Genomic DNA, 20146 nt, shown 5'->3' with positions numbered 1-20146 from the left:
CCAGCCATGTGAAGCTAATTTGGCAGTTTGCCACAAGACACATTGGAGCCATGGCAACCATGTGGAAGAAGGTACTCTGGCCAGATAAGAGCAAATTGGACTTTTTTGCCATGTGCAATGCTACATGTGAAAAAGACATAGCATTCTACATTTTTCTTGAGTACATAATCTCCAGTAAGAAGTGTGATGGTTGCAGTATCATAGTGTGGGGATGCTTTTCTTGTGCTGAAACTGGGACTGGTCAGATTATTGTTTGGAAGCCAGATAGACCCAAATACAAGACAAGAAGAAAACATTTTGGCTGAAAAAAGAGTTGAGGCTTTTTGCTTTGTTTGCAGTAACTTACCTTCTAGCAAGACAACAACCAAAACACAGAGCCAAAGTTTCAAACAAATTGGTCAAACCATATTCATGTAAGAATGGTCCAGTCAAAGTACAAACCTAAATACTATGGAGAATCTTGCAACTGCAGTCAAAGATGGTTTTGAACAAGAATCATCTAAGGAAGCTGAACAAATCCATTATAAAAAACTCCTACAAAATAGGCAGAGTTTGAACGAACAGAAAAAAAGCAAGCATCAAGAGCAATTTATTATGAACCATGCTTTAGTGTGTGTATTTTGTTAAGGATATATTCCTAGAATTTGAGTAAATACTGTAAATATTTCATAAAGCTTCTTTAAACGGCCTGAAAAATGTCTACCTTTAGTTTCTTTGACATGTTGTGTGTCATGCTTTCACTATAAATAGAATTTTGAGTGTGGCTATTGTTAAGTTCTCAGCAACTCTTAGTGTGAAATTTAAAATTTGTACTTTATCTTGTCTATTTTTCTAAGAAAAACCACCCTTGCCATATTCAAAAACATTCTTTGGAAACGAGAAGTTGTGTTTGAGTGATGGTTCACGTTTATTACTTGCTTACTAGGTCTCGGCCTGGTAAATTGGATCTCGCTGTGTCAATGAAATTCAAGGATAACTGAATTCATATTGCTTGCCACAGGTTGCCTTGAGGATTCGACCCCTGAGTGATGCGGAGCAAGAGGAGGGGGCGACCATTGTGGCCCACAGAGTGGACGACCAGGTGAGATGGCCATCATTTATTCTTATCTCTTTGTGCTTGTGTGGCTGATGGGGTTGGTGTGCGTTTACGTGGGAGAAAGCTCTTCTTTTTTGTCTCCTCCGCATCCCTCCTGCATGTCATGAGCCTACAGAGATAAGATATCTGTAGGGACCTGGCTAAAGCCAGGCAGCTCCTTTTGAAACTTGGTAAAGCTCAAATGTCACATTTGTTTTGTAAGTGAATGCATACGCGAGAGTGACCTTTCAAGCTACGTCAGAGAAAAATAATCCATAAGCAAACATCTAAATGTGTCACCACTCTGAATGGCTTTGGGTAACTTATATTAGCAACGAAGAGGCTATACACTATACACTATACTCAATCAGAATTTCAAAAATAAAATCTAACAGAAAAAGCTAGGGCAGCAGAAGCAAAAAAGCAAAATCAATCAATATTACAAATAAAAGCTAGCTTCTTATAAAAAAAACAAAAAAACATCAAACTTCAGAGCCGAATCTTCTAACAGCTGCGTATGTTCTTCTTTTTCCTCCAACACAGTTTAAGGTTGATTTCTCCCTTTACAAGTTAAAGTTTTTTTTTTGAAAGGACACCTGTTTTATGGAAAAATTATAAAACATTATTTGTTTAAAGAAAAAAACAACAAAGGTGTCAGTTTGAACCTTCAATTCATGTCCTCTTTTAATACTTTTCATATGTAATATTATGAACTGGGTCCAAAAAGCCCTCTAACATGGTTGAAATGGCTCTTTTCAGTGGTTTAAAAAGCCAGGTACAGAATTAACAAAAATTGTGAAATGGTGAGCAGGCAAAATGACTTTCCATTTTCTATCATAACAATGCTTTTTTGCTCATCTTTCTTATAAAGGTGTTAATGACTGTCTGCTTGATAGCTCTCATGTTAGCAATCTACCCCATGACCATACAGATCATAACATTTCTGTATTACAAGTCCTTTTTTCAATGGAGTCATGTGATATTCAGATTTTCTCAGAAACTGATTTTTTAAATTTTACTTGCATGAACTGAAAAAAACTTAAAACACTGTGTGTTAAAAATCCATATAATTTCACTTTTGGAATTGTGAATACTGAAATGAATGGACTTTTACTTATTTAATGATGTTGACATGTACACAAAGCATACTTACTGAGCATGTTACCTGTGATCTTGGACAAATATCCAATATGTTCAGACTCCATGAGGACCCATATTCACCATTAGGTTTTACCTTCAGCCACATCCCCTTGGGGACCTTTTAGCAGCATTTGGAATGATGATGAAGGTAGTGCAAATGCTAATGAAGATTTACACTGATAACGTGCAGAGGTGTTTCCTCACTCATTAAAACATTTCTGTGAACACTAGTTACTATCAGTTTTTCTTAGCCAAATACAAAGCTGATATTATGAATGCCTCCCTGCTGGCTAAAGGGGGTTTATTATTTAATATTAACCTTTATTAGCTTTATATCATGTTGTTAGGATATTCCCTCATTAAAAACATGGAATGTTGCTTTGACTCTTTCATGCATGTCTGAGAAATTCTTGAATCTCCTGTGACAAACACTCGGGGTGCCTAAATGGTTGCTTAAACCAAGTGCCGCCTATTTACACAAAGCTAAAAGTACATTGTTGTGGTGACGTGATGCAGTGTCGGAAAGAGCAGGAGCTTATTAAAGAAACAGAAGTCAATGTGCCAAACTTTTTTTGGTTATGTTTATTCTATGAAGCATTTTTATAGCAATAAAATGTAACGTCCTTACTTGATCATGCTATAAAATGGTACCATGTGCCTGGAAAATACATAGTATCCCTTTTTCAGGAAAAGTGCCATGTGTGGAGTGGAAGGGTGCCAGTGGTGTGATGATCAGTTTTTACTCTTATTTTTAAGACAAGGCTGGAAACCAATTCTCAAAAGAGATAATCTGTTTGGCTGAGATTTGACTTGTTTGTTAGGTGTAATTCAATTATACCTGCACTTACCTACGACATCAGCACTTCTGCCTGCCATGACATCACGATAACAGGCTTGGACTCAGGGGATTAGAGCATAACAACAGGGTTGTAGCCATGGTGCTGACAACCATCCCAACACCCCCACCCATTCACCGCATATTACAGGGCCTTGTTATTGTATTTAGCTCAAGCAACCACATCTTCGAAAAAAAAGGGCTGTCCTCTGTTACCTGTGCAACATGCTGCAGGGTTGATTCTCTTCCCAAACAACACAGTCCATATTATAAAGAGACATTTGCATACAATGTATAAACAAATCTTGTTGCTATTTTTATCTCTCACTGTCTGATATTAACTCAAGACTAAGTCTTTTGCTATGTTAGGTCAGTTAGGATAACTAAATAAAATAATTTTTGCTTGTTATAAAAAAGTCTATCGATTTATGTGTATTTTCTTGCTATTTGGAAGAATTGCCTCCTGAATGGTGTAACTGAACCAGGTTTGTAGGGCACCTTCCTCACACACACATTTTCTCCTCGACCCCAACAATGTTTAATGAGACTGCAATTAAGGCTTTGTCACTTCACTAAATTGAGTTTATCTTAAAAGCGCTTTGTAGCTAATTTGTGTAATGGTTGGGATTATTGTCCATTTAAAGGACCCTTTTCTGACAAAGCTTTAACATCCTGACTGATGTCTTGAGTTGTTGCTTCAATATTTGTGCAAAATGTTCTTTTCTTGTGACGTCATCTATTTTTAAAATGCAACGGTCCACTTTGCAGTTAAATGCCCACAAACATGATGCTGCCCTGTTCGTACTTCGCCGTTGAAATGATGTTTAAAGAGGCCAAACATTCACTAAGCATTTTAGTTTTTTCAGACAAGACATTGCTTGAAAAACCGATGAGAAATCTTTGGAGGAATGGCAACTTCTAGATAACCTTTGTGAATAACGATATTCTCATAGCATCTTCAGCCAGTCAGCATCTTCACAAGGTCTTGTTCTGGGGTCGATTCACACATTTCACAGACAGACATGTTTATCTCTGGGAGGTAGAAACCCTTTCCTGAATAGTGTAATGGTTTGGCATTCCCAGGATTTATATTTCAGGATAATTGTTTAAACAGATAGCTATGGCTCCTTCAGGTGTTTGCATACTGTACCCAAAGGTGATCTACTTGTGGAGGTCGATAATCTTCTCCTGATATTTTGACTTCTTTTCATTTCTTCTGTTTTTTTCTCCAAAATGTCACACATTGAAGCATTATGTCTGAGGTGTTGCTTTAAGTGACGTCAACAGGTGGCCATCAATTTAACTACCTTATCAAAAGACATGACATTATGAAGCTAGCGCAATCAATTTCTCTAAAATTATTTATGTATCTGAAGCTAATAAAGCCATACGTTTTGTTTTGTTTTTTTATTTTATATGTTTATTTAAAAAATGGAAAAAAATAATAATTTGGCAATCTTGACAAACTTAAAATGAGCTAAGTTTAGCCTAATTTAATTCCAGGTAGTGAGAAATTGTTTATGTATGCTTTTATAAATGTGTATGTAAATGGTTTTTTTCAAATGTTCCTCTCAAGAGCATCTGACACTGACAGTCATGCTGAGTGGTCTCTGTTGTGTTATATCACGCCCAGTTTGGCACGTTCTTAGAGGATTAATGGAGCTTACAATGTGCACTTGTTATTGTGACAGGAGGACTTTTTTAATCAACAGGCTTACAGAAGCTGTCCTCACCTGAATGGAAGAAGGGGGGCATCAACATGAGCATTTATTGGGATTATACTATAACTAAAAGCTGAATCTGTTTACACCATCCTCTATCACATACTTTTGATGCATATCTAGATTGAAACACTTAAACATTACACCAAAACTACATATTTAGAAACATAAAATATTTTGTAGTAATTAAGTTGTTTGTGAGATAGTAGACACTCAAAGACCATATGGCCTGCGGGTTGCGCTCAGACAGATTAGCCGTGTTGCTGGCGGCTGACTTAGCTGCCTGAATGGGAGTAGCCATATCTAGCTGTACTGGCAGAAAGCAGACAACTTAAAGCTGGTTAAGTCTGCGGAGATGAGCTCATTGAAGAGATTTATCTCAGGTTAAGCCTTCTGCCACCTGCTCTTTTTCTCTCTGCGTCTTCCCCCACCAGACAGCCTCAAGGACTCACGCTGTTTTGTTTTTATCTGTCCTTATTTACCTCTCTGACACAATGAACTTGAGGTAGCAATACATTGATCAGCGTGTCTGGTAATTAGACATTAAAAAGACTGAAGACAGGCTGTTTGAGTTTTCTTTAAATTATAAGTAAAATTAATCCTTCATATTTCTTTCAAAACAACATTTTGACATCAGTTTACCATAGTGGGCCAGAATCTGACACACTAAGAACAAGTGTGAATTGACCCTCTTATTGGTTTATGCTTAAGAACATTGTTAGCTTTGACTTTGAAGTCTCAAACAGTGTTTTCTTTTCTACCTTATTATAGAATGCCATGAGAAAAAGTGAGAGGTTGTAGTTAAGAGGCTAAAAGCTTCACTAAACTTAGGCTCTTAGAGATAAGGCTCGTCCCTCAACTCTGTGAACAAGAAACCTGAAACTGTTGATGTCTCACCAACAATTTATTTAAAATTACAAACACTAGTTTCAGGAATTGCATTTTTTTTGTTTGACTAATTTTTTTTAGTTTAATCTTTTGTGGAATCCCAGTAGAATACATTAGTGAAAAAGTTAAAGGGTTATGAATACTTGTTAAGCAGTTCTGCCTGTAGGAAGCAGGTGGGAATGTCTTACGGTGATTCCTCGTTTTCATGTGGAAATGACATTTAAAAACTCTATTTCTTTTCACCTACACATTCTCAAACAACCAGCAAATTGCTAGAAAATTATAATTATTGCCATAATATAACCACAGATGAATGGGCTGGGATCAATACATGGCTAATGTGCCTGTGTTAATTGTGCAACCTGGACTGCCAGGATAAAATGTCCGTTATTACCAGGTATTGATGGTAGCATATTAGGTGCATCATTTAAAAGTAGCTCCGCTCTTGTCTGGTGTTGGACTTAAGTGCTTTATCACAACAAGAACAGATATTTTACGTAAGATCTTCCTTCATGTGGTCCATTGAAACAGGCAGGGTTATATGCATAGAGGCAGAGTGTTCAAGACCAATTCTGTTTCACAGCAAGGGTTTAAAAAATATGCAACATTTTGCAGTCTTGATTATGACATCCAGGGCACATTTTCCTCCTTTGTGAAGCACAAAACACCTTGTGCCAATGTAGAGTTGCAGAAAGTCTGAATGCATTGCTGTTGGTGAAAGGAGATTCAAATTGCCTTCTTCTTAGAACCTGTTTTGCAATTTGTCTCATTTAGAAGCTATTGTAAATTTGAGTCTTTCCACATTAACAATATCTAGTGTCTTGTACTGATTATGCAAGTGGAATCCAGTAAATTAAAATATCATATAAAGGTAAATTTACTTTTGGAATTATATTCAAAATGTATGTGAAACACACAACCATACATACAATTGCATCAACAAAATATAGGCAGAAAATAATACATAGAAGGGCTGACCACAGTAAGCTGTGCAGGACTCTGTGCTTTTGTTTCTATTTATGTTTAAGGCACTTTTTTTTTACCTTTGAAGTAAAAGCTTTAAAATTGGTTCACTGTTTTATTACTAGTGACAAACTTTTCCAAATCTGGGATTTTGTTTGGACATTATTCTAAATGATTAACACATTAGAAGTTACTTACTGTGTATTATGTCTGATTGTGAAACATGTTGAGGCACTTCTGGTGCAAAGACAGACATTTTACATCATTTCCACCTGTTCAACACATCCGTATTTTGCTGTGGAGTCTATGTATCTGCACATGACCACATCAACTGCATACATGACATCTTTACTATTTCAATATAATTTGATAGTATATCAGCAGATGAGCTGTGACTTTAAAAAAGGCCTCTGTGGTACACAATTGAGCTGCATTGAGCAGTTCTCATACTGAAAACTAACAGTTTGCTGTACATTTTTTAAAAATAGGAACCAAGTCTCTGAAGACCTTTTGGCTTTTTCAGTTTATGTGAAAGAGCTTCATGATTTACTGCATGCAAAGCCTCTTTCAGGTCTAATAACACTGCAACGACCTTTGCATGAATTACTTCATCAATATGGTGTACCATGGAGCCAATGAGTCTTTTTCATATGACGTGTTAGGTAAGCCCACATTGCTTTTGAAGTGGCCTTCTGCTTACTTGCATAGTTGGAGCTGGTGCCTCTTATCTTGCTGCTGACAATGCTCCAGAAATTGTCTTTGGGGTGTAAGTTAGTCCAGTTTTATTTATGATGGAATATGGACAAAGTTTTTGCACAAATGTACTTAGTCAGTCCAGTTTTATTTACATAATTATGAACATAATTTATTACCACCATTTATTTACCCAATTTATTTAGTCCTGTGTTGGTAGAGAGTTCTGATTACAACAATACTCTTTTAGAAATCTGAGTATTACTAAAAAGGGGGAGCTTTTGTGTAGGGTGTTTTTTTTTTTTTTTACAAGACTATGTGTTTACATACCTTCTTGACTGAATTAGAGAGGGAAAAGAAAAATACAAACAGCCTTGCTTTCTTTATAGTCCTAACCTCTTTACTCACAGACTGTGCTATAATAAGGACAAGAAAGGGAGAGGTGCATTTTGATTGACAAATTTAGTTCAACTTTCTTCAAAAACTGGGTTAATTTGTTGACCCGGCTTACCTGTATGTCCCAGAAAGCAGATAATCTTTGTGTCCCTCTTGTCCTGTACTCAACCTCCTTGTTTTGACATTCTCTGCCTGAATCCTCAGGTCTCTGCACATCCCTCTAAGTCTCTTTTGGAAAAACAGCCACTGTGGGCACATTTGTCCCTGTTTGTGTGTCTTGCATGTGGTCCACCTCAGTGGCCTTCCTGCTTTAAAATGCTTGGTCTGGGGTAGAGGGCGAAGCATAGCAGCTTATTATGGTGGCCTCTGAAGGACAATAGATACTTGAGTAGCCATGTTGTCACTCCTGATATACAACTAAAACCTTTTTGAGTCACAGCAGCAGTTTTGATGTATAAAGCTGGATTTTTATTGCAACCACAACATAATGTAACAAAACAAGTGAGCAGATAAAGCCATCAAGCTGAAGCGGCTGTGAGTCATTTCCATCATACTTTGGCCTTAGCCATCTTTTGAGGCGCTCCAGTCCACAGGGGGGAGGAGAGGAGGAAACAACCCAGAAAGTTTTATATATTTCTGTCATTAGCTTAATAAAGCATGTTGTGTCTTTTATTTGCAAAAGAGAAATCTGAGTGGGTGTCCTTTCTGAGAAGAATCACGAGCAATATTTCTGGGTATTTAATACCTGTAAGCAGGAAGTTTAGGCTATCCATGGGTGTATCACCTTTAATAAATGGAAAGCTAATATTGGTCAGCAGTCTCATAGACCATTATTGATGCATTATGAATCAAATTCCACTAGGAGCTTGAAAGGACCAACCTGGCATTCTGTTATAAAGCAAAACTTAGAGTGTGATGATTGGAAAAGAACAACAATTGGGCATTAGTGAGGCGAAGTGGAAATGTCTCCTATAGATCTCAATGGAGATTCTTTAATGCTGCTGGTAAATCTTTCAGCTGAGCATGAATAAGTTAAAATTTTACTTCTCCTCTACTATATAAAGTTTTAGAGTGAAAATTATTTAAATTTAATCAAGAATTTATTTTTTCTGACTGGCATCTCTCAAAATATAATATCAATGTAAAAGAAGTATATTTTCTATTTACATTTTATTTAAAAAAATTGCATTTAGAATTTATTTTACCCTTCTCAATAAGCTGTGGAAAATATTTTTTTTTGCAATTACAGCAGACAGACACTCTTAACTGTCTTTTTCAACTGGTATTTTTTGTGATGAGATAACAGCATTTAAATACATCACATCCTGTCCTGGCAACCTGTCCTGTACATCCTGGACAGGTTGCCAGTCTGAAACAGAAAAAGATAGAAAGACACAGAATGAGCAATCATGTGTGCAGACAATGGCAAGAAAAATTTTATAGAGATTAGTTAACCTAAAATTCATGGTTGGACACTTAGTATGCACAGGGAAATCTTGTAAATTTCATGCAGAACCATGGGATTCGAACCCTGGATCTTCTTACTGCAAGACAGCAGTGATACCAATTGTTCCACCGTGCAGCCAAACTTCTACTGCCTAACATTAGCAAATGCACTATTGCCAATAGTACATAGCCTGTATGCCTATGCAACTTGTGAAACTAATGCTATCCCATTCTTGATACATTTGTTTTGTCATTAAGCTTTTTAGAAAGTCGCAACTGTTTTTTCTCTAAATTGCATTGAGTGAAGAGTCCCTGGGCTCCATTCTGCATGAATATGTGCAGCATTTAATCAGTCAGGCTCTGCACAAATCGTTTGTTTTTGCAAAGGTGAATGGGCCAAAATTTATACAAGAGACTCATTACAATTTATTTAACACTTGGTGACAAGTGTTGGTGCAAACTGTTGCATGTAAGTGAAACAAATCAAGAAAAACAAAAAATCTGTTAGTGGGCAAATACTTTTTCTCGCCACAGTACAAATATAACCTCTAAATTAAAATGCAACTTGAAGCAAATATGTTACATTTTTTATTTTGCCTTGGAAAATAAATGGGCTGGGGGCTTTAATACCCATGAACCCAGAGCTTCAGAGCTGTGGAGGGAAAGCTCTTAGAATCTGTTTCTCAATTATCGTTCACTGTTTAGTATTGCTAACATGAGAAGCTGTGCTTCAATAGGAATGCTGTTTTTCAGCAAGTTTCCAGAGAAACCTGAAAAACATTCAGTTTGTGATGAAAATGCATAAATATCTTTGTTATGTCCGGTCCTGGTGATTGGCTGCCACGTCTGTTTTACACCTCTGACATTTACACCATATAGAAAAGAGATTAGTAAATTTACTGGTATTTATCTTGGACAAAAGCTGTTACCGTAGAAGTAAACTGCAGACTCTGAGAATGCATTGGCCAATAAAATAAATATATTACCTTTTATACAAGTGGTTCTCAACCTTTTTAATTCATGAAATAACTCCTAGTCCCAGAATGGAGTTGTAATTTTTGGTTTTGTGTACCCAACTGACATGTAGAAAGTCCCATTTGGTGTGTGGTACTTCTAGACATTGTAACTTTTGTTTACATCCTAAATTTCCATTTTACCCTTACTGTCAGTGTGATTTGATTTCCATTTTTTCCCAATAAAATTCAATCTGAACATTTCATCAAACTGTGGTTTGCTTTACAGAGAACAACGTTCACAAAATTCTCTGCTTGTTAATGATTTTATTTTTATTTCTCTGACATTTAAATTATGTCACTGGATTTTGAAGAGAACACTGTATGTTCTAACCTAAATCCTGTGGAAAGTCCAATGTGTTTCACAGCAGTAAAAGTCTTAAAACTGGTAATGGTTCCTTTTATGTTTTACACTGACATCCTCCTTTCCGTTATGCCTGATGGGATAAAATGGACTAGAGGTCTGGAAATAACATGCTGTTCAGCACCAATTTGTTATTACAGTTATTACATGTGAGCAGGAGTGTGATGTTAACTTGACACTGCACTAAATGGCTAGTTGTGCAGCTTGTCACCTTCATTTGAAAAGGGTATTATTACCTGATTCAGCATGCTTTATTCTGCCTTTTAGTCTATTATAGCAAACCGAAGACAGTCAGACTGGACAAATCAAAAAAGTGATGGTCATCAAAATTATTGTATTAGTGGAAGAGCAAAGATTTCATGTTTATGTTCTCCAAAATGATACATATACATCTGTTTCTATTAAATAACATCAGAATCAACTGCTTTGAAAAACATGGAAGGCTACCCTGCTTTAATTTAAAACAGTACTGTAGATAACAGGAAATAGTGTATTAAACTGCTCTTTCCATTGGAATTAACTATGCAATAATAAATTCCAGTATTTGATGGTGTTTAAAGATAATAGCACATCTCACTTATGCTTCTTGACCTCATACTGCCTGGGTGTGCTCTGAAAAATCAAATCACATCAAAATCAAAAATCAAATCAAATTTTATTGGTATAGCACATTTCAGCAGCAAGGCATTTCAAAGTGCTTCACATCATATCAAACACAGAAACACAATGCAACATAGAATCAACAATCAAAACATGACATTAAGAAAAGTTCCATCATTACATTTGTAATTGATTACGTTTCAAATACAATCCTAAACAAGTGGGTTTTTAGTCGAGATTTAAAGGAAGTAGTCTATGCAGCTCTTCCTCAATACCAAGACATATGAAATCATTCATACACCATCAAAGGTTGACCTAAACTTTGTCAAAAACATAAAATCCTCCCTAAATAAACTTTTCTTACTGCAAGATTTGCTGCTGCAAAGGCTATTCTTGAATTACAACACATTTGGGGTGAAACTGTACCCAATGTAGGATGGAGAAGAGTGCCTCTCTTTGTCTTTTGTGGGTAGTTGATGCCCCTGGCCTTGAAGTCACCTCTCACCTTACGACCAACCTACCCTCCAGCGTCCAGTTACTGAGCTACCATTCCAGTCTCTGAATGCTTGTGTATAATGACACAAAATGAGATGATAACAACAAAGCTAGGAATTAACCCAACATACTTTACCTACAAGAGAGTGATTTCTGAAAACTCCTGTATATAATTTGTATTCACAAAAAAAGAAGAAAACAAGAAGAAACTGATTATGTGGCATTACAAGTAATGCTTAATATAGGTTATGTGCTATTGTTTTTAATCAATCGTTTTTGTTTCACATAATAATGCAAATGCATACTGATCAAAGAAGGAAGGAAGAAAAGGAACAGAACACGTTCCTCTGATTATTTGTCTGTAGAGTTCTTCTGTTGCATTACACAAAAGTTTAAAACTCCCTCTACATTTGTTATCAAGTGTCAAGAGTTGGAATTACAACAATCCTGGTCTGACAGCACCAGTTTGCCATTCAATCGCGACAGCCAGACATCCTACGTCACTTCAGCTAAAGAACAAGACTTTACAATCAGGCATACTGTATCAGGTATGCTTCGGTCCAACAGACACCTCCAATCTTGGCAAGTCTCTGAAACAAGATATTCAGTGGCATTGTCAGGGCACAGAGGGCAGGGCTTGAGCATTTCTATCAGATAACCAAGTGCATTTGTGTCCAGTGTGAGTTTCCAAAGCTTTAGTTGCATTTCTGAAAGGGTAGTTTAAAAGGTTGCCTTGCCAGGTTACTGCCAGGGCCTGATTGTTTGGTTTTTTGGTGATCTTTACTGTTTGTTCTTGACACAACAGTAAAAGCACGGTTGCAAATCTTCTGTGAATGAAATGCAAGCCAGTGACAAACGCATTAACTGGGGACCCTGGTAAGAATGAATAAAAAAGTAATCCCAAAGTAATAAACCAAAATTTTTGACAGAATGACAGGTGACAATTATTTTTTGTGCGACCTTTATTACATTTAAATTAATAGAAAACCTAGTTTTATTGTCCACTGACACAGGAAATCAGCTGTACAGAGTAATAGTCCAGGCTGCCTCAAGACTTACCTAAGTGTCTCTGATGATGCAATCCGAAACCTATTTTTTCCTTCCGGTTCATTTGGCACTGAGTGTCTCCAAGTGGTGCATAATGCAACAAAAGTTATAGGTGAGGTAGGGAGTGAATTTTACTTTTTGCTATGCATCACTGCATCCAAATTACTGAGATTTTTTTTATTCTAAATATTCAGTTGGATTAAAATAATACATGGATTATTTGGTGCTTGGTGGGCGGCAAGTACTGTTCCAATTCTAATCTCTCAGTGATCCTCTTCAACCTCAACCTCATGTCCTGCATTTATCTTCTTCAGCTGTCTGTCTCCTTATCGTTCTTTCTTTATTTTTTTTTAAATTATGGTAATATCTGCTTTTGATTAGACAGTGACTACATCCATATCCTGTTTGTTTGTTTTTGTTTTGTTATGCCATTATAATGAAAACATTTTTACTTAAAACATTTTGACTCAGGTCATGCTGCAGGTATCTCATATGAGTTTTTATCATAATAATATAAGAAATCAGTGTTTAGTACTTATTTTAAATTAGTCATGCAGTTGTGAAACAACAACTATGACCAGGTTGGAAAAACATACACACAAAATAGTTCTTTCAATTTATCTTGCTTATAGATCCACTGCAAATCTAAGGCACAATAGAAGGAATCAAATAACTGCATGAATCAAAAGCTGATTGTCATCTGCTATTATTTTTTCAGTTGAGACAATAAATATTTTATAAGCAAATATTCTAATAAAGAGAGCAAAGGTTTTTATTTTTGGTGGACAGTCTTGCTTCACTGGTAACAAAAATCTGAAAAAGTAATAGGAGATGGCAAATCACCATTAATTACTTTAAACTTTTTATAATCAATGATAAAAACTTTTGCCCATTATTTTTAGAAATGTTCTACCTAATATTGACAGTTTATTATTATTAATTATTATTATTTATGAATATTTATTATCTGTGAAAATACTATATTTTCTTCTTTTATTATCCATTATAAATGCACTCTGCTCCAATTGGAGAACATCCATACTGTGTCATTGTGTTCTTGGTAAGAACAGGCCTTTAACTGTACTTGCAGGGTAAGTACTTGCAAAGAACACAATAACAAAGAATTCAGAGATGAACCTCTGAATTAAGATGTGACACATGGACAAAACACAGCTTTTAATCTTTGTGACGCATTCATGTTCAACCCTTTCAGTTTTATTATGGGCAGTCAAAGAAAGAGCCATAAAGACACGGCACAAATGTAAACAATAAAACCTGACAGCAGTGCATGTACGCTGATAGATTGGCTCTATCGCTCTGATACAGACCGGGTTTTGTTTAAAACATCCTGCATTTGTTAAAACTAGTGCTGCCATTTAACGTTAAATGGTCATGCTGTAAAATACCCATGTCTGCCCAGTAGGACAGACATGGGTAAATGCTTTCAACATTTCCAAATCTCGCATGTTTCAGAATAGACCAAGTTTGCTGTTTTGCTTTTCTGGTTTATACTTAGTTCCTTTCAGACTTCTTCTTGCGGTAAGAACATCTATGCTAAAAAGTGCTGTTGTTAGTTTGACTTGATAGCCCAGAAGTTATGGTGTGTTGACTGAAGGGACCGGAATTGAACTTTCACCGGCCACTCTTGTGGGTTAATGGAATGTTTTGTACCAGGTGCTATTTAAGACACAAGTCACTTTTTGTTTCAAACACACTATTGTGGTCTTGGTTAGACACTAGCCTGATAAAAACCTGCCCCTTGTACTACGCTTTGCTCCATACAGATGGTCAGGACTGTTGAGAAACAATTGCTTCCTGAAGGAGTGGACTGTGTTGAGGTTTTAAATTTTACCCAATTGCAAATGTTTGCCCATGTAATATTCCAGTTTGACGGTAAGAAGCTTAGTGGAAGTTGTCTTCGCTGTAAAGAACCATTCTCCACTGCAAAGAGAGAAGTGCCGAAATGAATGAAGCAAGTGTTAATGGTAATCCAATGTTTGGAAACATGGCCATATTGGACTGAACATATTTGTTCACTTCCATTGCTGCCATTGCTAAAAATACAAGCAGACTACAACTCTAAAGCAGCGCAGAAAATCGACTTCATCATTTACAACTTCTCCTTCTGTTTACTGATTGGCCCAGTAAAAAATAAATCTACCAGAGACAATCCAAGTCAAGGAAAGAAAGCGCAGCCTGTACTGGAGAAAGGAACTTTTTCCGAATGGAATTGGACAAAAACTATTTCAGCACAAATAAATAATACACCATAAAATGTCATATCACTATTAAAGATAAATGATATTATCTTCTACTGATAATATCATTTAATCAGAAAAATCTGAAAAAGATTAGATTTTTGAGCTTCAGCTTGGCCAAGTCGAGCTTTCAGTCACCAGCCAGTTTCATGGTTAATCTCAAGGAAGTACAAATGCACATCTAAAATACAGGCAAACAATTTAGTCTCTTGTTTTGTTCATTGCAGCACCAGTGACAGCAGCTAACCACCAAGTTATTAGTGACTCAAGCCTTTGTTTACATGTAATGAACCTCTACCTTTACAATCATCCATATATCTTCTGACTTTTGTTGCCTATCTTTGCAACATTTTCTGTTTGGCACATAACACTGGAGGGAGTCAGAAAAAAGCACCCAGGGCTCGGTGACTTGTGAAACCGCACCACATCCAGGCTTTGAATTATGGATCTGTGGTGGGTGAGAGCGGTGCTATAATCAGCAAGATGGCCAACCAAGTGATCCCTGCTGCTTTAATGAGCGGGCCAGCAGGTGCTGTTGATCAGCCAGGAAAGGCGTGGCTGTGGTGCATCGTCGCACCCCAATGCGTCTTTATGGTGTTTTGAAAACTCCATCACACTAATTGGTTTCATGTCAGTGCATAAGCAAGCTGTTGTTTGACTTTGGCTTCTTGAAAGTATATGAATATTTTAGGAGTGGCTTTTATTTAAAGCCACCATGTGCAAATACATGTAGTGACCACTTTGTTTTGTTTGCTTCAGGGGTAGAGTTCAGTGGGGTCATGACTTGCATCTAAATGAAAGGCATGATGTGCACTGGGGCTTTGAGTCAAGAAGTCCCTTCTGTTTTTACATTGTTGCACTTCTTATTGCTTTGGGGTCTCTGATCTGGACTATAGATTCACCTGTTTTGTCTTTTTCTGTAAAAAAAAAAAAGACAGTTTCTTTGGGCAGAGAGTGGCAGTATTAGTCTGAGGCAGTAATTTTTGAATCCCACAGAAAATAGACTTGAAGGATTTGATTGATGCATAGATGCATCGATTGAATTATTATACAATTCCCCCAAAATATGCATCACAGTTTATATTGTTTTACGTGTTATAGGGTGGGAAAATATTTGGTCAAGTATCAAATATTTTCGGTACTTGACCTGTTCAACCAATCAAAAAAAAATCAACAAAAAGAAGATTGCCAGCAATTAACAAAAACTGAAAACTGGTTTGCAGCAAAAAAAAAAAACAACTCTTGCTAATATCTATCTCATAAAGCTTTGATCTTGCTGATCTTTGAGAGAATATGATCTGAAACCTGAACCAGCTAACAAGTGACTGCTCCTGAAAGAATAGGAACAGCAGTGGACTTCATCCATGTTTTCTGCCTGGATGAGTTTAATTATCAAATTAGTGTTTGTTCAAATTAATGGTTGTCTACTTAATTTATTAAGTAAAACAGGCAGCAATAACATTTGAGAAAAAATATGTTTTCTCAAAATTACAACTTTGAAAGATTCAAAGTTGCCAAATAAAGTTGCTCAGTTGCTTGAAGGTTGTTTCCTCATGAAGACACCAGAGCAGCTTAGAAAGTAATTAAATCGGCCTCTTTTGGGTAGTTAAGTAGTAGTTGCTAATCAGCCAACATTTTCACACAGTCATGTTTAGCTCTTTTTAAGTCATTATTTAGTTCCAAAAAAGAGTTTCTTCTACAAAACTACTCCCAAGTTTCATACTGGTTATAGCATTTGCTTACCACCAGTTTGCATCTCACAAGCACTGACTATAGCAAAGGAAAAAAAATAAAAAATGGACACCAACACTGTCAAAATATTGCATTCAATATTCATTTTTAGTTTGAAGATGGACAGGATTTTTAATCTGTAACACCATGTCTTTGGGGTATCAAGTCATCTTTTCACCTAACTGCTTGAAGTGACTTAATTTTTAGATCATTGCGCTCTGAATAAAGTGACGTTCTCCTGTCATCCACTGAGTCATGATTATGCCAATGTGCCTGTTCAGATTTGCTTGCTAAAGAAGACATGCTTCATTTTTACTCCATGTCCAATAGCACGTGTTTTCATTTAGCTGCATGAGCAAATAACATGTAGGAAATTTATCATCACAGCTTACCTTGTCCTTTACATGACTTAACTCTATGCTAATTCCAAACACCAGGAATTAGCATAGATCAAGGGTGATCTGTACTTCACCCTTGACTTTATTTCTCAGAAGCTTCTTAATACTGAACACAGAGTACTTTAAAGGGCATCTGCATGTGTTGAAAACTTCTGTGAGGTCAGTTCATTCCTGGCCTTAAATCCCCAGGGCACATTCCCAGACATCCAAGCAATGTGATCAGAGCCAGCCCCTTAGAGTTTTATCAAGGGACTTAAGAAAATTAGAGATCTTATGTCTTCCTATACACCAGCTGTTACATGTGCATGTTCACGGAGGGATCTGTGGAGGCAATGTAACTCAAGAAACACAAGTGACAGATGGGAATAGAGGTGTTATCAACACCCTGAGTAGCACATGATTTTTCCCCGGAGCATCCACATAGACAAAAGTGTGTGTGGACATTTGATACCTGCATCACTTGCAGTTATGTAAGAATGCTGTTGCATGCTCATCAGCTTCCTTAAGGAAACTCAGGGATACTGATATCTTATACAAAATATGCTAAAATTGAGAAGTGGAGCTGCACAATTTCAGCAAATATTGAATTTGATACTTTTGATGGAAATGGAAATAATCATATTGATTATGACTAACCCTCATTTTCAAGACACTGTTCTTTCTTTACCCTTTTACAATGTTCTAACCCCTCTCCATAAGCTCTAGCTTTTCAGCCACTAAAAAATATTCCTATTGTATGGGCGTCAAGGAAAAAGGAAGCTTTCATTTTCATTCATTGAGATTTGAACACATTTGTGGTTCATTGTGATTGTGAGACCATAAAATCAAGACTCTTAGCAGAGAACAGGAGGGGTTAGTTGAGTACTGAAAAGTTGCACTGATTAGTCTATTTCAATGTTTAATCTCTAATTTTTATCTGATCTCTAATTTCAGCAGTATTATCAAAGGCATACTGTTGTTTGTGAAGCATATTGGTTTTTGCTGAGACCAAAAAGCTTATGATCTTGTATTTTAAAACAAATGTCTCTTTGCTCTCATAACTTTTGTTGTGAAATTAAATTAGAACTAATTCATCTCTGCAGCTTCAAGTATAAGGAACAGGTAGAAGACCATAGTGAGAACACCACTTAGTGCTGCACGCTTCTCTCTTTTGCTTCTTCAGTGTTGAAATCGTTGTTGCTTTGTCTTTTCAGTCCCTCCTCATTTTCTCTTTCTCTTTTTCTCAAGTGCTACATCCTCCTCTCCCGTTCACCTTTTTACTGATTACAGCCTGTGCGAGTTTTTCTTGGCCTCCGCCTTTATGCATTGTTGTCAGTTTATCAGAAGTGAAATCTCTGCTCTTGAATTTCAATTGAGAGGCTTCAAAGTGAGCTGCTCGATGGTTAGGGCGTCATCAAACAGGCCGTGTGCTTCAGTGTTAGAGGGCTCCGAGGACTCTCAGGGTCTGCTGCTGAACAAAGCTGACCAGCTAATCACACTAGGTGAAGTCCCAGCTGCCCCATCGTTCTGCAGCATCTAATGTGAGGATAAAAGGCTTCCTTATTTTTATTGCCCTTGTTGTCTATCATATGCCACATGATGGGGAGTGTCTTCCATTAACTCTAATATTTCCATCTCACTTGCACCTACTCTGACAGATATTGATCACCACTTTTTATTTATTTATTTGTTGGATATGTAGTGTTCTTCTCTGATGCACAGTTTTCAGAGGCGATAAAACAAAAGATTATGCATTAGACAAAGGCTCTGTCAAGCAGCACAATCAGAACAACTTGACATTTCAGTTTCTTCATAATAACGTACATGCTGTGTGCCAGTGCTGTCAAGGCTGTGCCTGACACAAGGATGCTTTTTTATTTTTGTTTGACATTCAGTTTTCTTTTGTTTTTGAAAGGCCATAGGTCATAATGTGTATAACTTCGTTATTTGATCAGAAAAATAGGAATGCCTATATGCAATTTATTTGTTTCATAAGATTTCTGCTCATCTTGCCCAGAATGTTAGCTGGAGATAGGCACCAGCACCCCTCCTTACCCCACTAGGGACAATGGTGTTAGAAGATGGATGGATGGATGGAAGATTTCTCTGTTCTTTCTGTAAAATACGGTTATATGTGACATTTTCTGTGGTTTCAAAACCTTTTTAATAATGCGAAACTGTGGACATAACAATTTGTCCTGGTTCTTAAGCCCTCTCTTTCTATTTGTTCTTTCATTTTTATTCAACATCCTTTCAGCGTGATCAGAAAGAGAACTTTTGATTAGTGAAAGACTAATTTGTGATGTCTGTACTCCAGGGGGTTTACTTAGAGACTGTGGAGTACCTCTATTGCAATGAAAGAAAAAAAATACAAACAGTGACTCAATTTACTGAAAATTTAATGCACCCTTTTTTATTTTTGGAGGAACTAAACACATTTGCAATCTTCCAAGCAAATGTGCTACGAACCATTAAAACAACTGTTGCTGATGACTGTATTAAGTACCATGTCTCATTGCAGTTTTCATACTTACACCGCAAACAAAGCGATTCACTAGAAACTTACTAAACATCTGGAAGAAACATCCATCTTTGAAAATGACTAGCTCTATCACGCGCCTCTAAACTTCAAAAGCACAAAGATGTGCTTTTGAAGTTTAATGTTTACACTGATATCTTTTCAGCATTCCTATTCAATCTGGAATGTGTTCTAACTGAATAGAGAAAATGTAATATGGTATGAAAATGGTTGTTGTTGCAGACATAAGTATGCATCCTATTACCTAAATGTTTTAGTCATCCATCCATGACAATTCTTGTGACATAATTTTCAATGATCAGTTTAGTAAATTAAGATCCAACTTGCTCATTACCACAGCATTACAGTGTGACTGACAAAGACACACACCATCAAGGATAAATAGGCACCCAGATGTCAAAGTGGGCTTTGACACCATATTCACTGAGTCTTTTTCATTCCTCATTATTATTAGATGGTGGTTCTGATGGACCCTATGGAAGATCCAGACGACATCCTGCGTGCCAACCGCTCCAGGGAGAAGACTTACATGTTTGACGTGGCATTCGACTTCTCGGCTAGTCAG

At 36.7% G+C, this 20146-nt stretch overlaps 1 protein-coding gene across 1 annotated transcript in view; it reads left to right on the top strand.

Moving 5' to 3' along the window:
* Positions 1-20146, top strand: part of kif19 (kinesin family member 19) — a 37986-nt gene that overhangs the window by 3031 nt on the left and 14809 nt on the right. The window contains exons 2-3 of the mRNA XM_014474105.2: positions 1001-1081; positions 20036-20146. Coding sequence (XP_014329591.1) covers positions 1001-1081; positions 20036-20146 — 192 coding nt within the window. The remainder of the gene's footprint in view (positions 1-1000; positions 1082-20035) is intronic.

The sequence above is a fragment of the Xiphophorus maculatus genome, chromosome 10 (assembly GCF_002775205.1).
Source record: "Xiphophorus maculatus strain JP 163 A chromosome 10, X_maculatus-5.0-male, whole genome shotgun sequence".
In the NCBI taxonomy this organism is placed as follows: Eukaryota; Metazoa; Chordata; class Actinopteri; order Cyprinodontiformes; family Poeciliidae; genus Xiphophorus; species Xiphophorus maculatus.
Note: the sequence above shows the minus strand (reverse complement) of the source record. Positions and strands in the feature narration are given on the sequence as shown.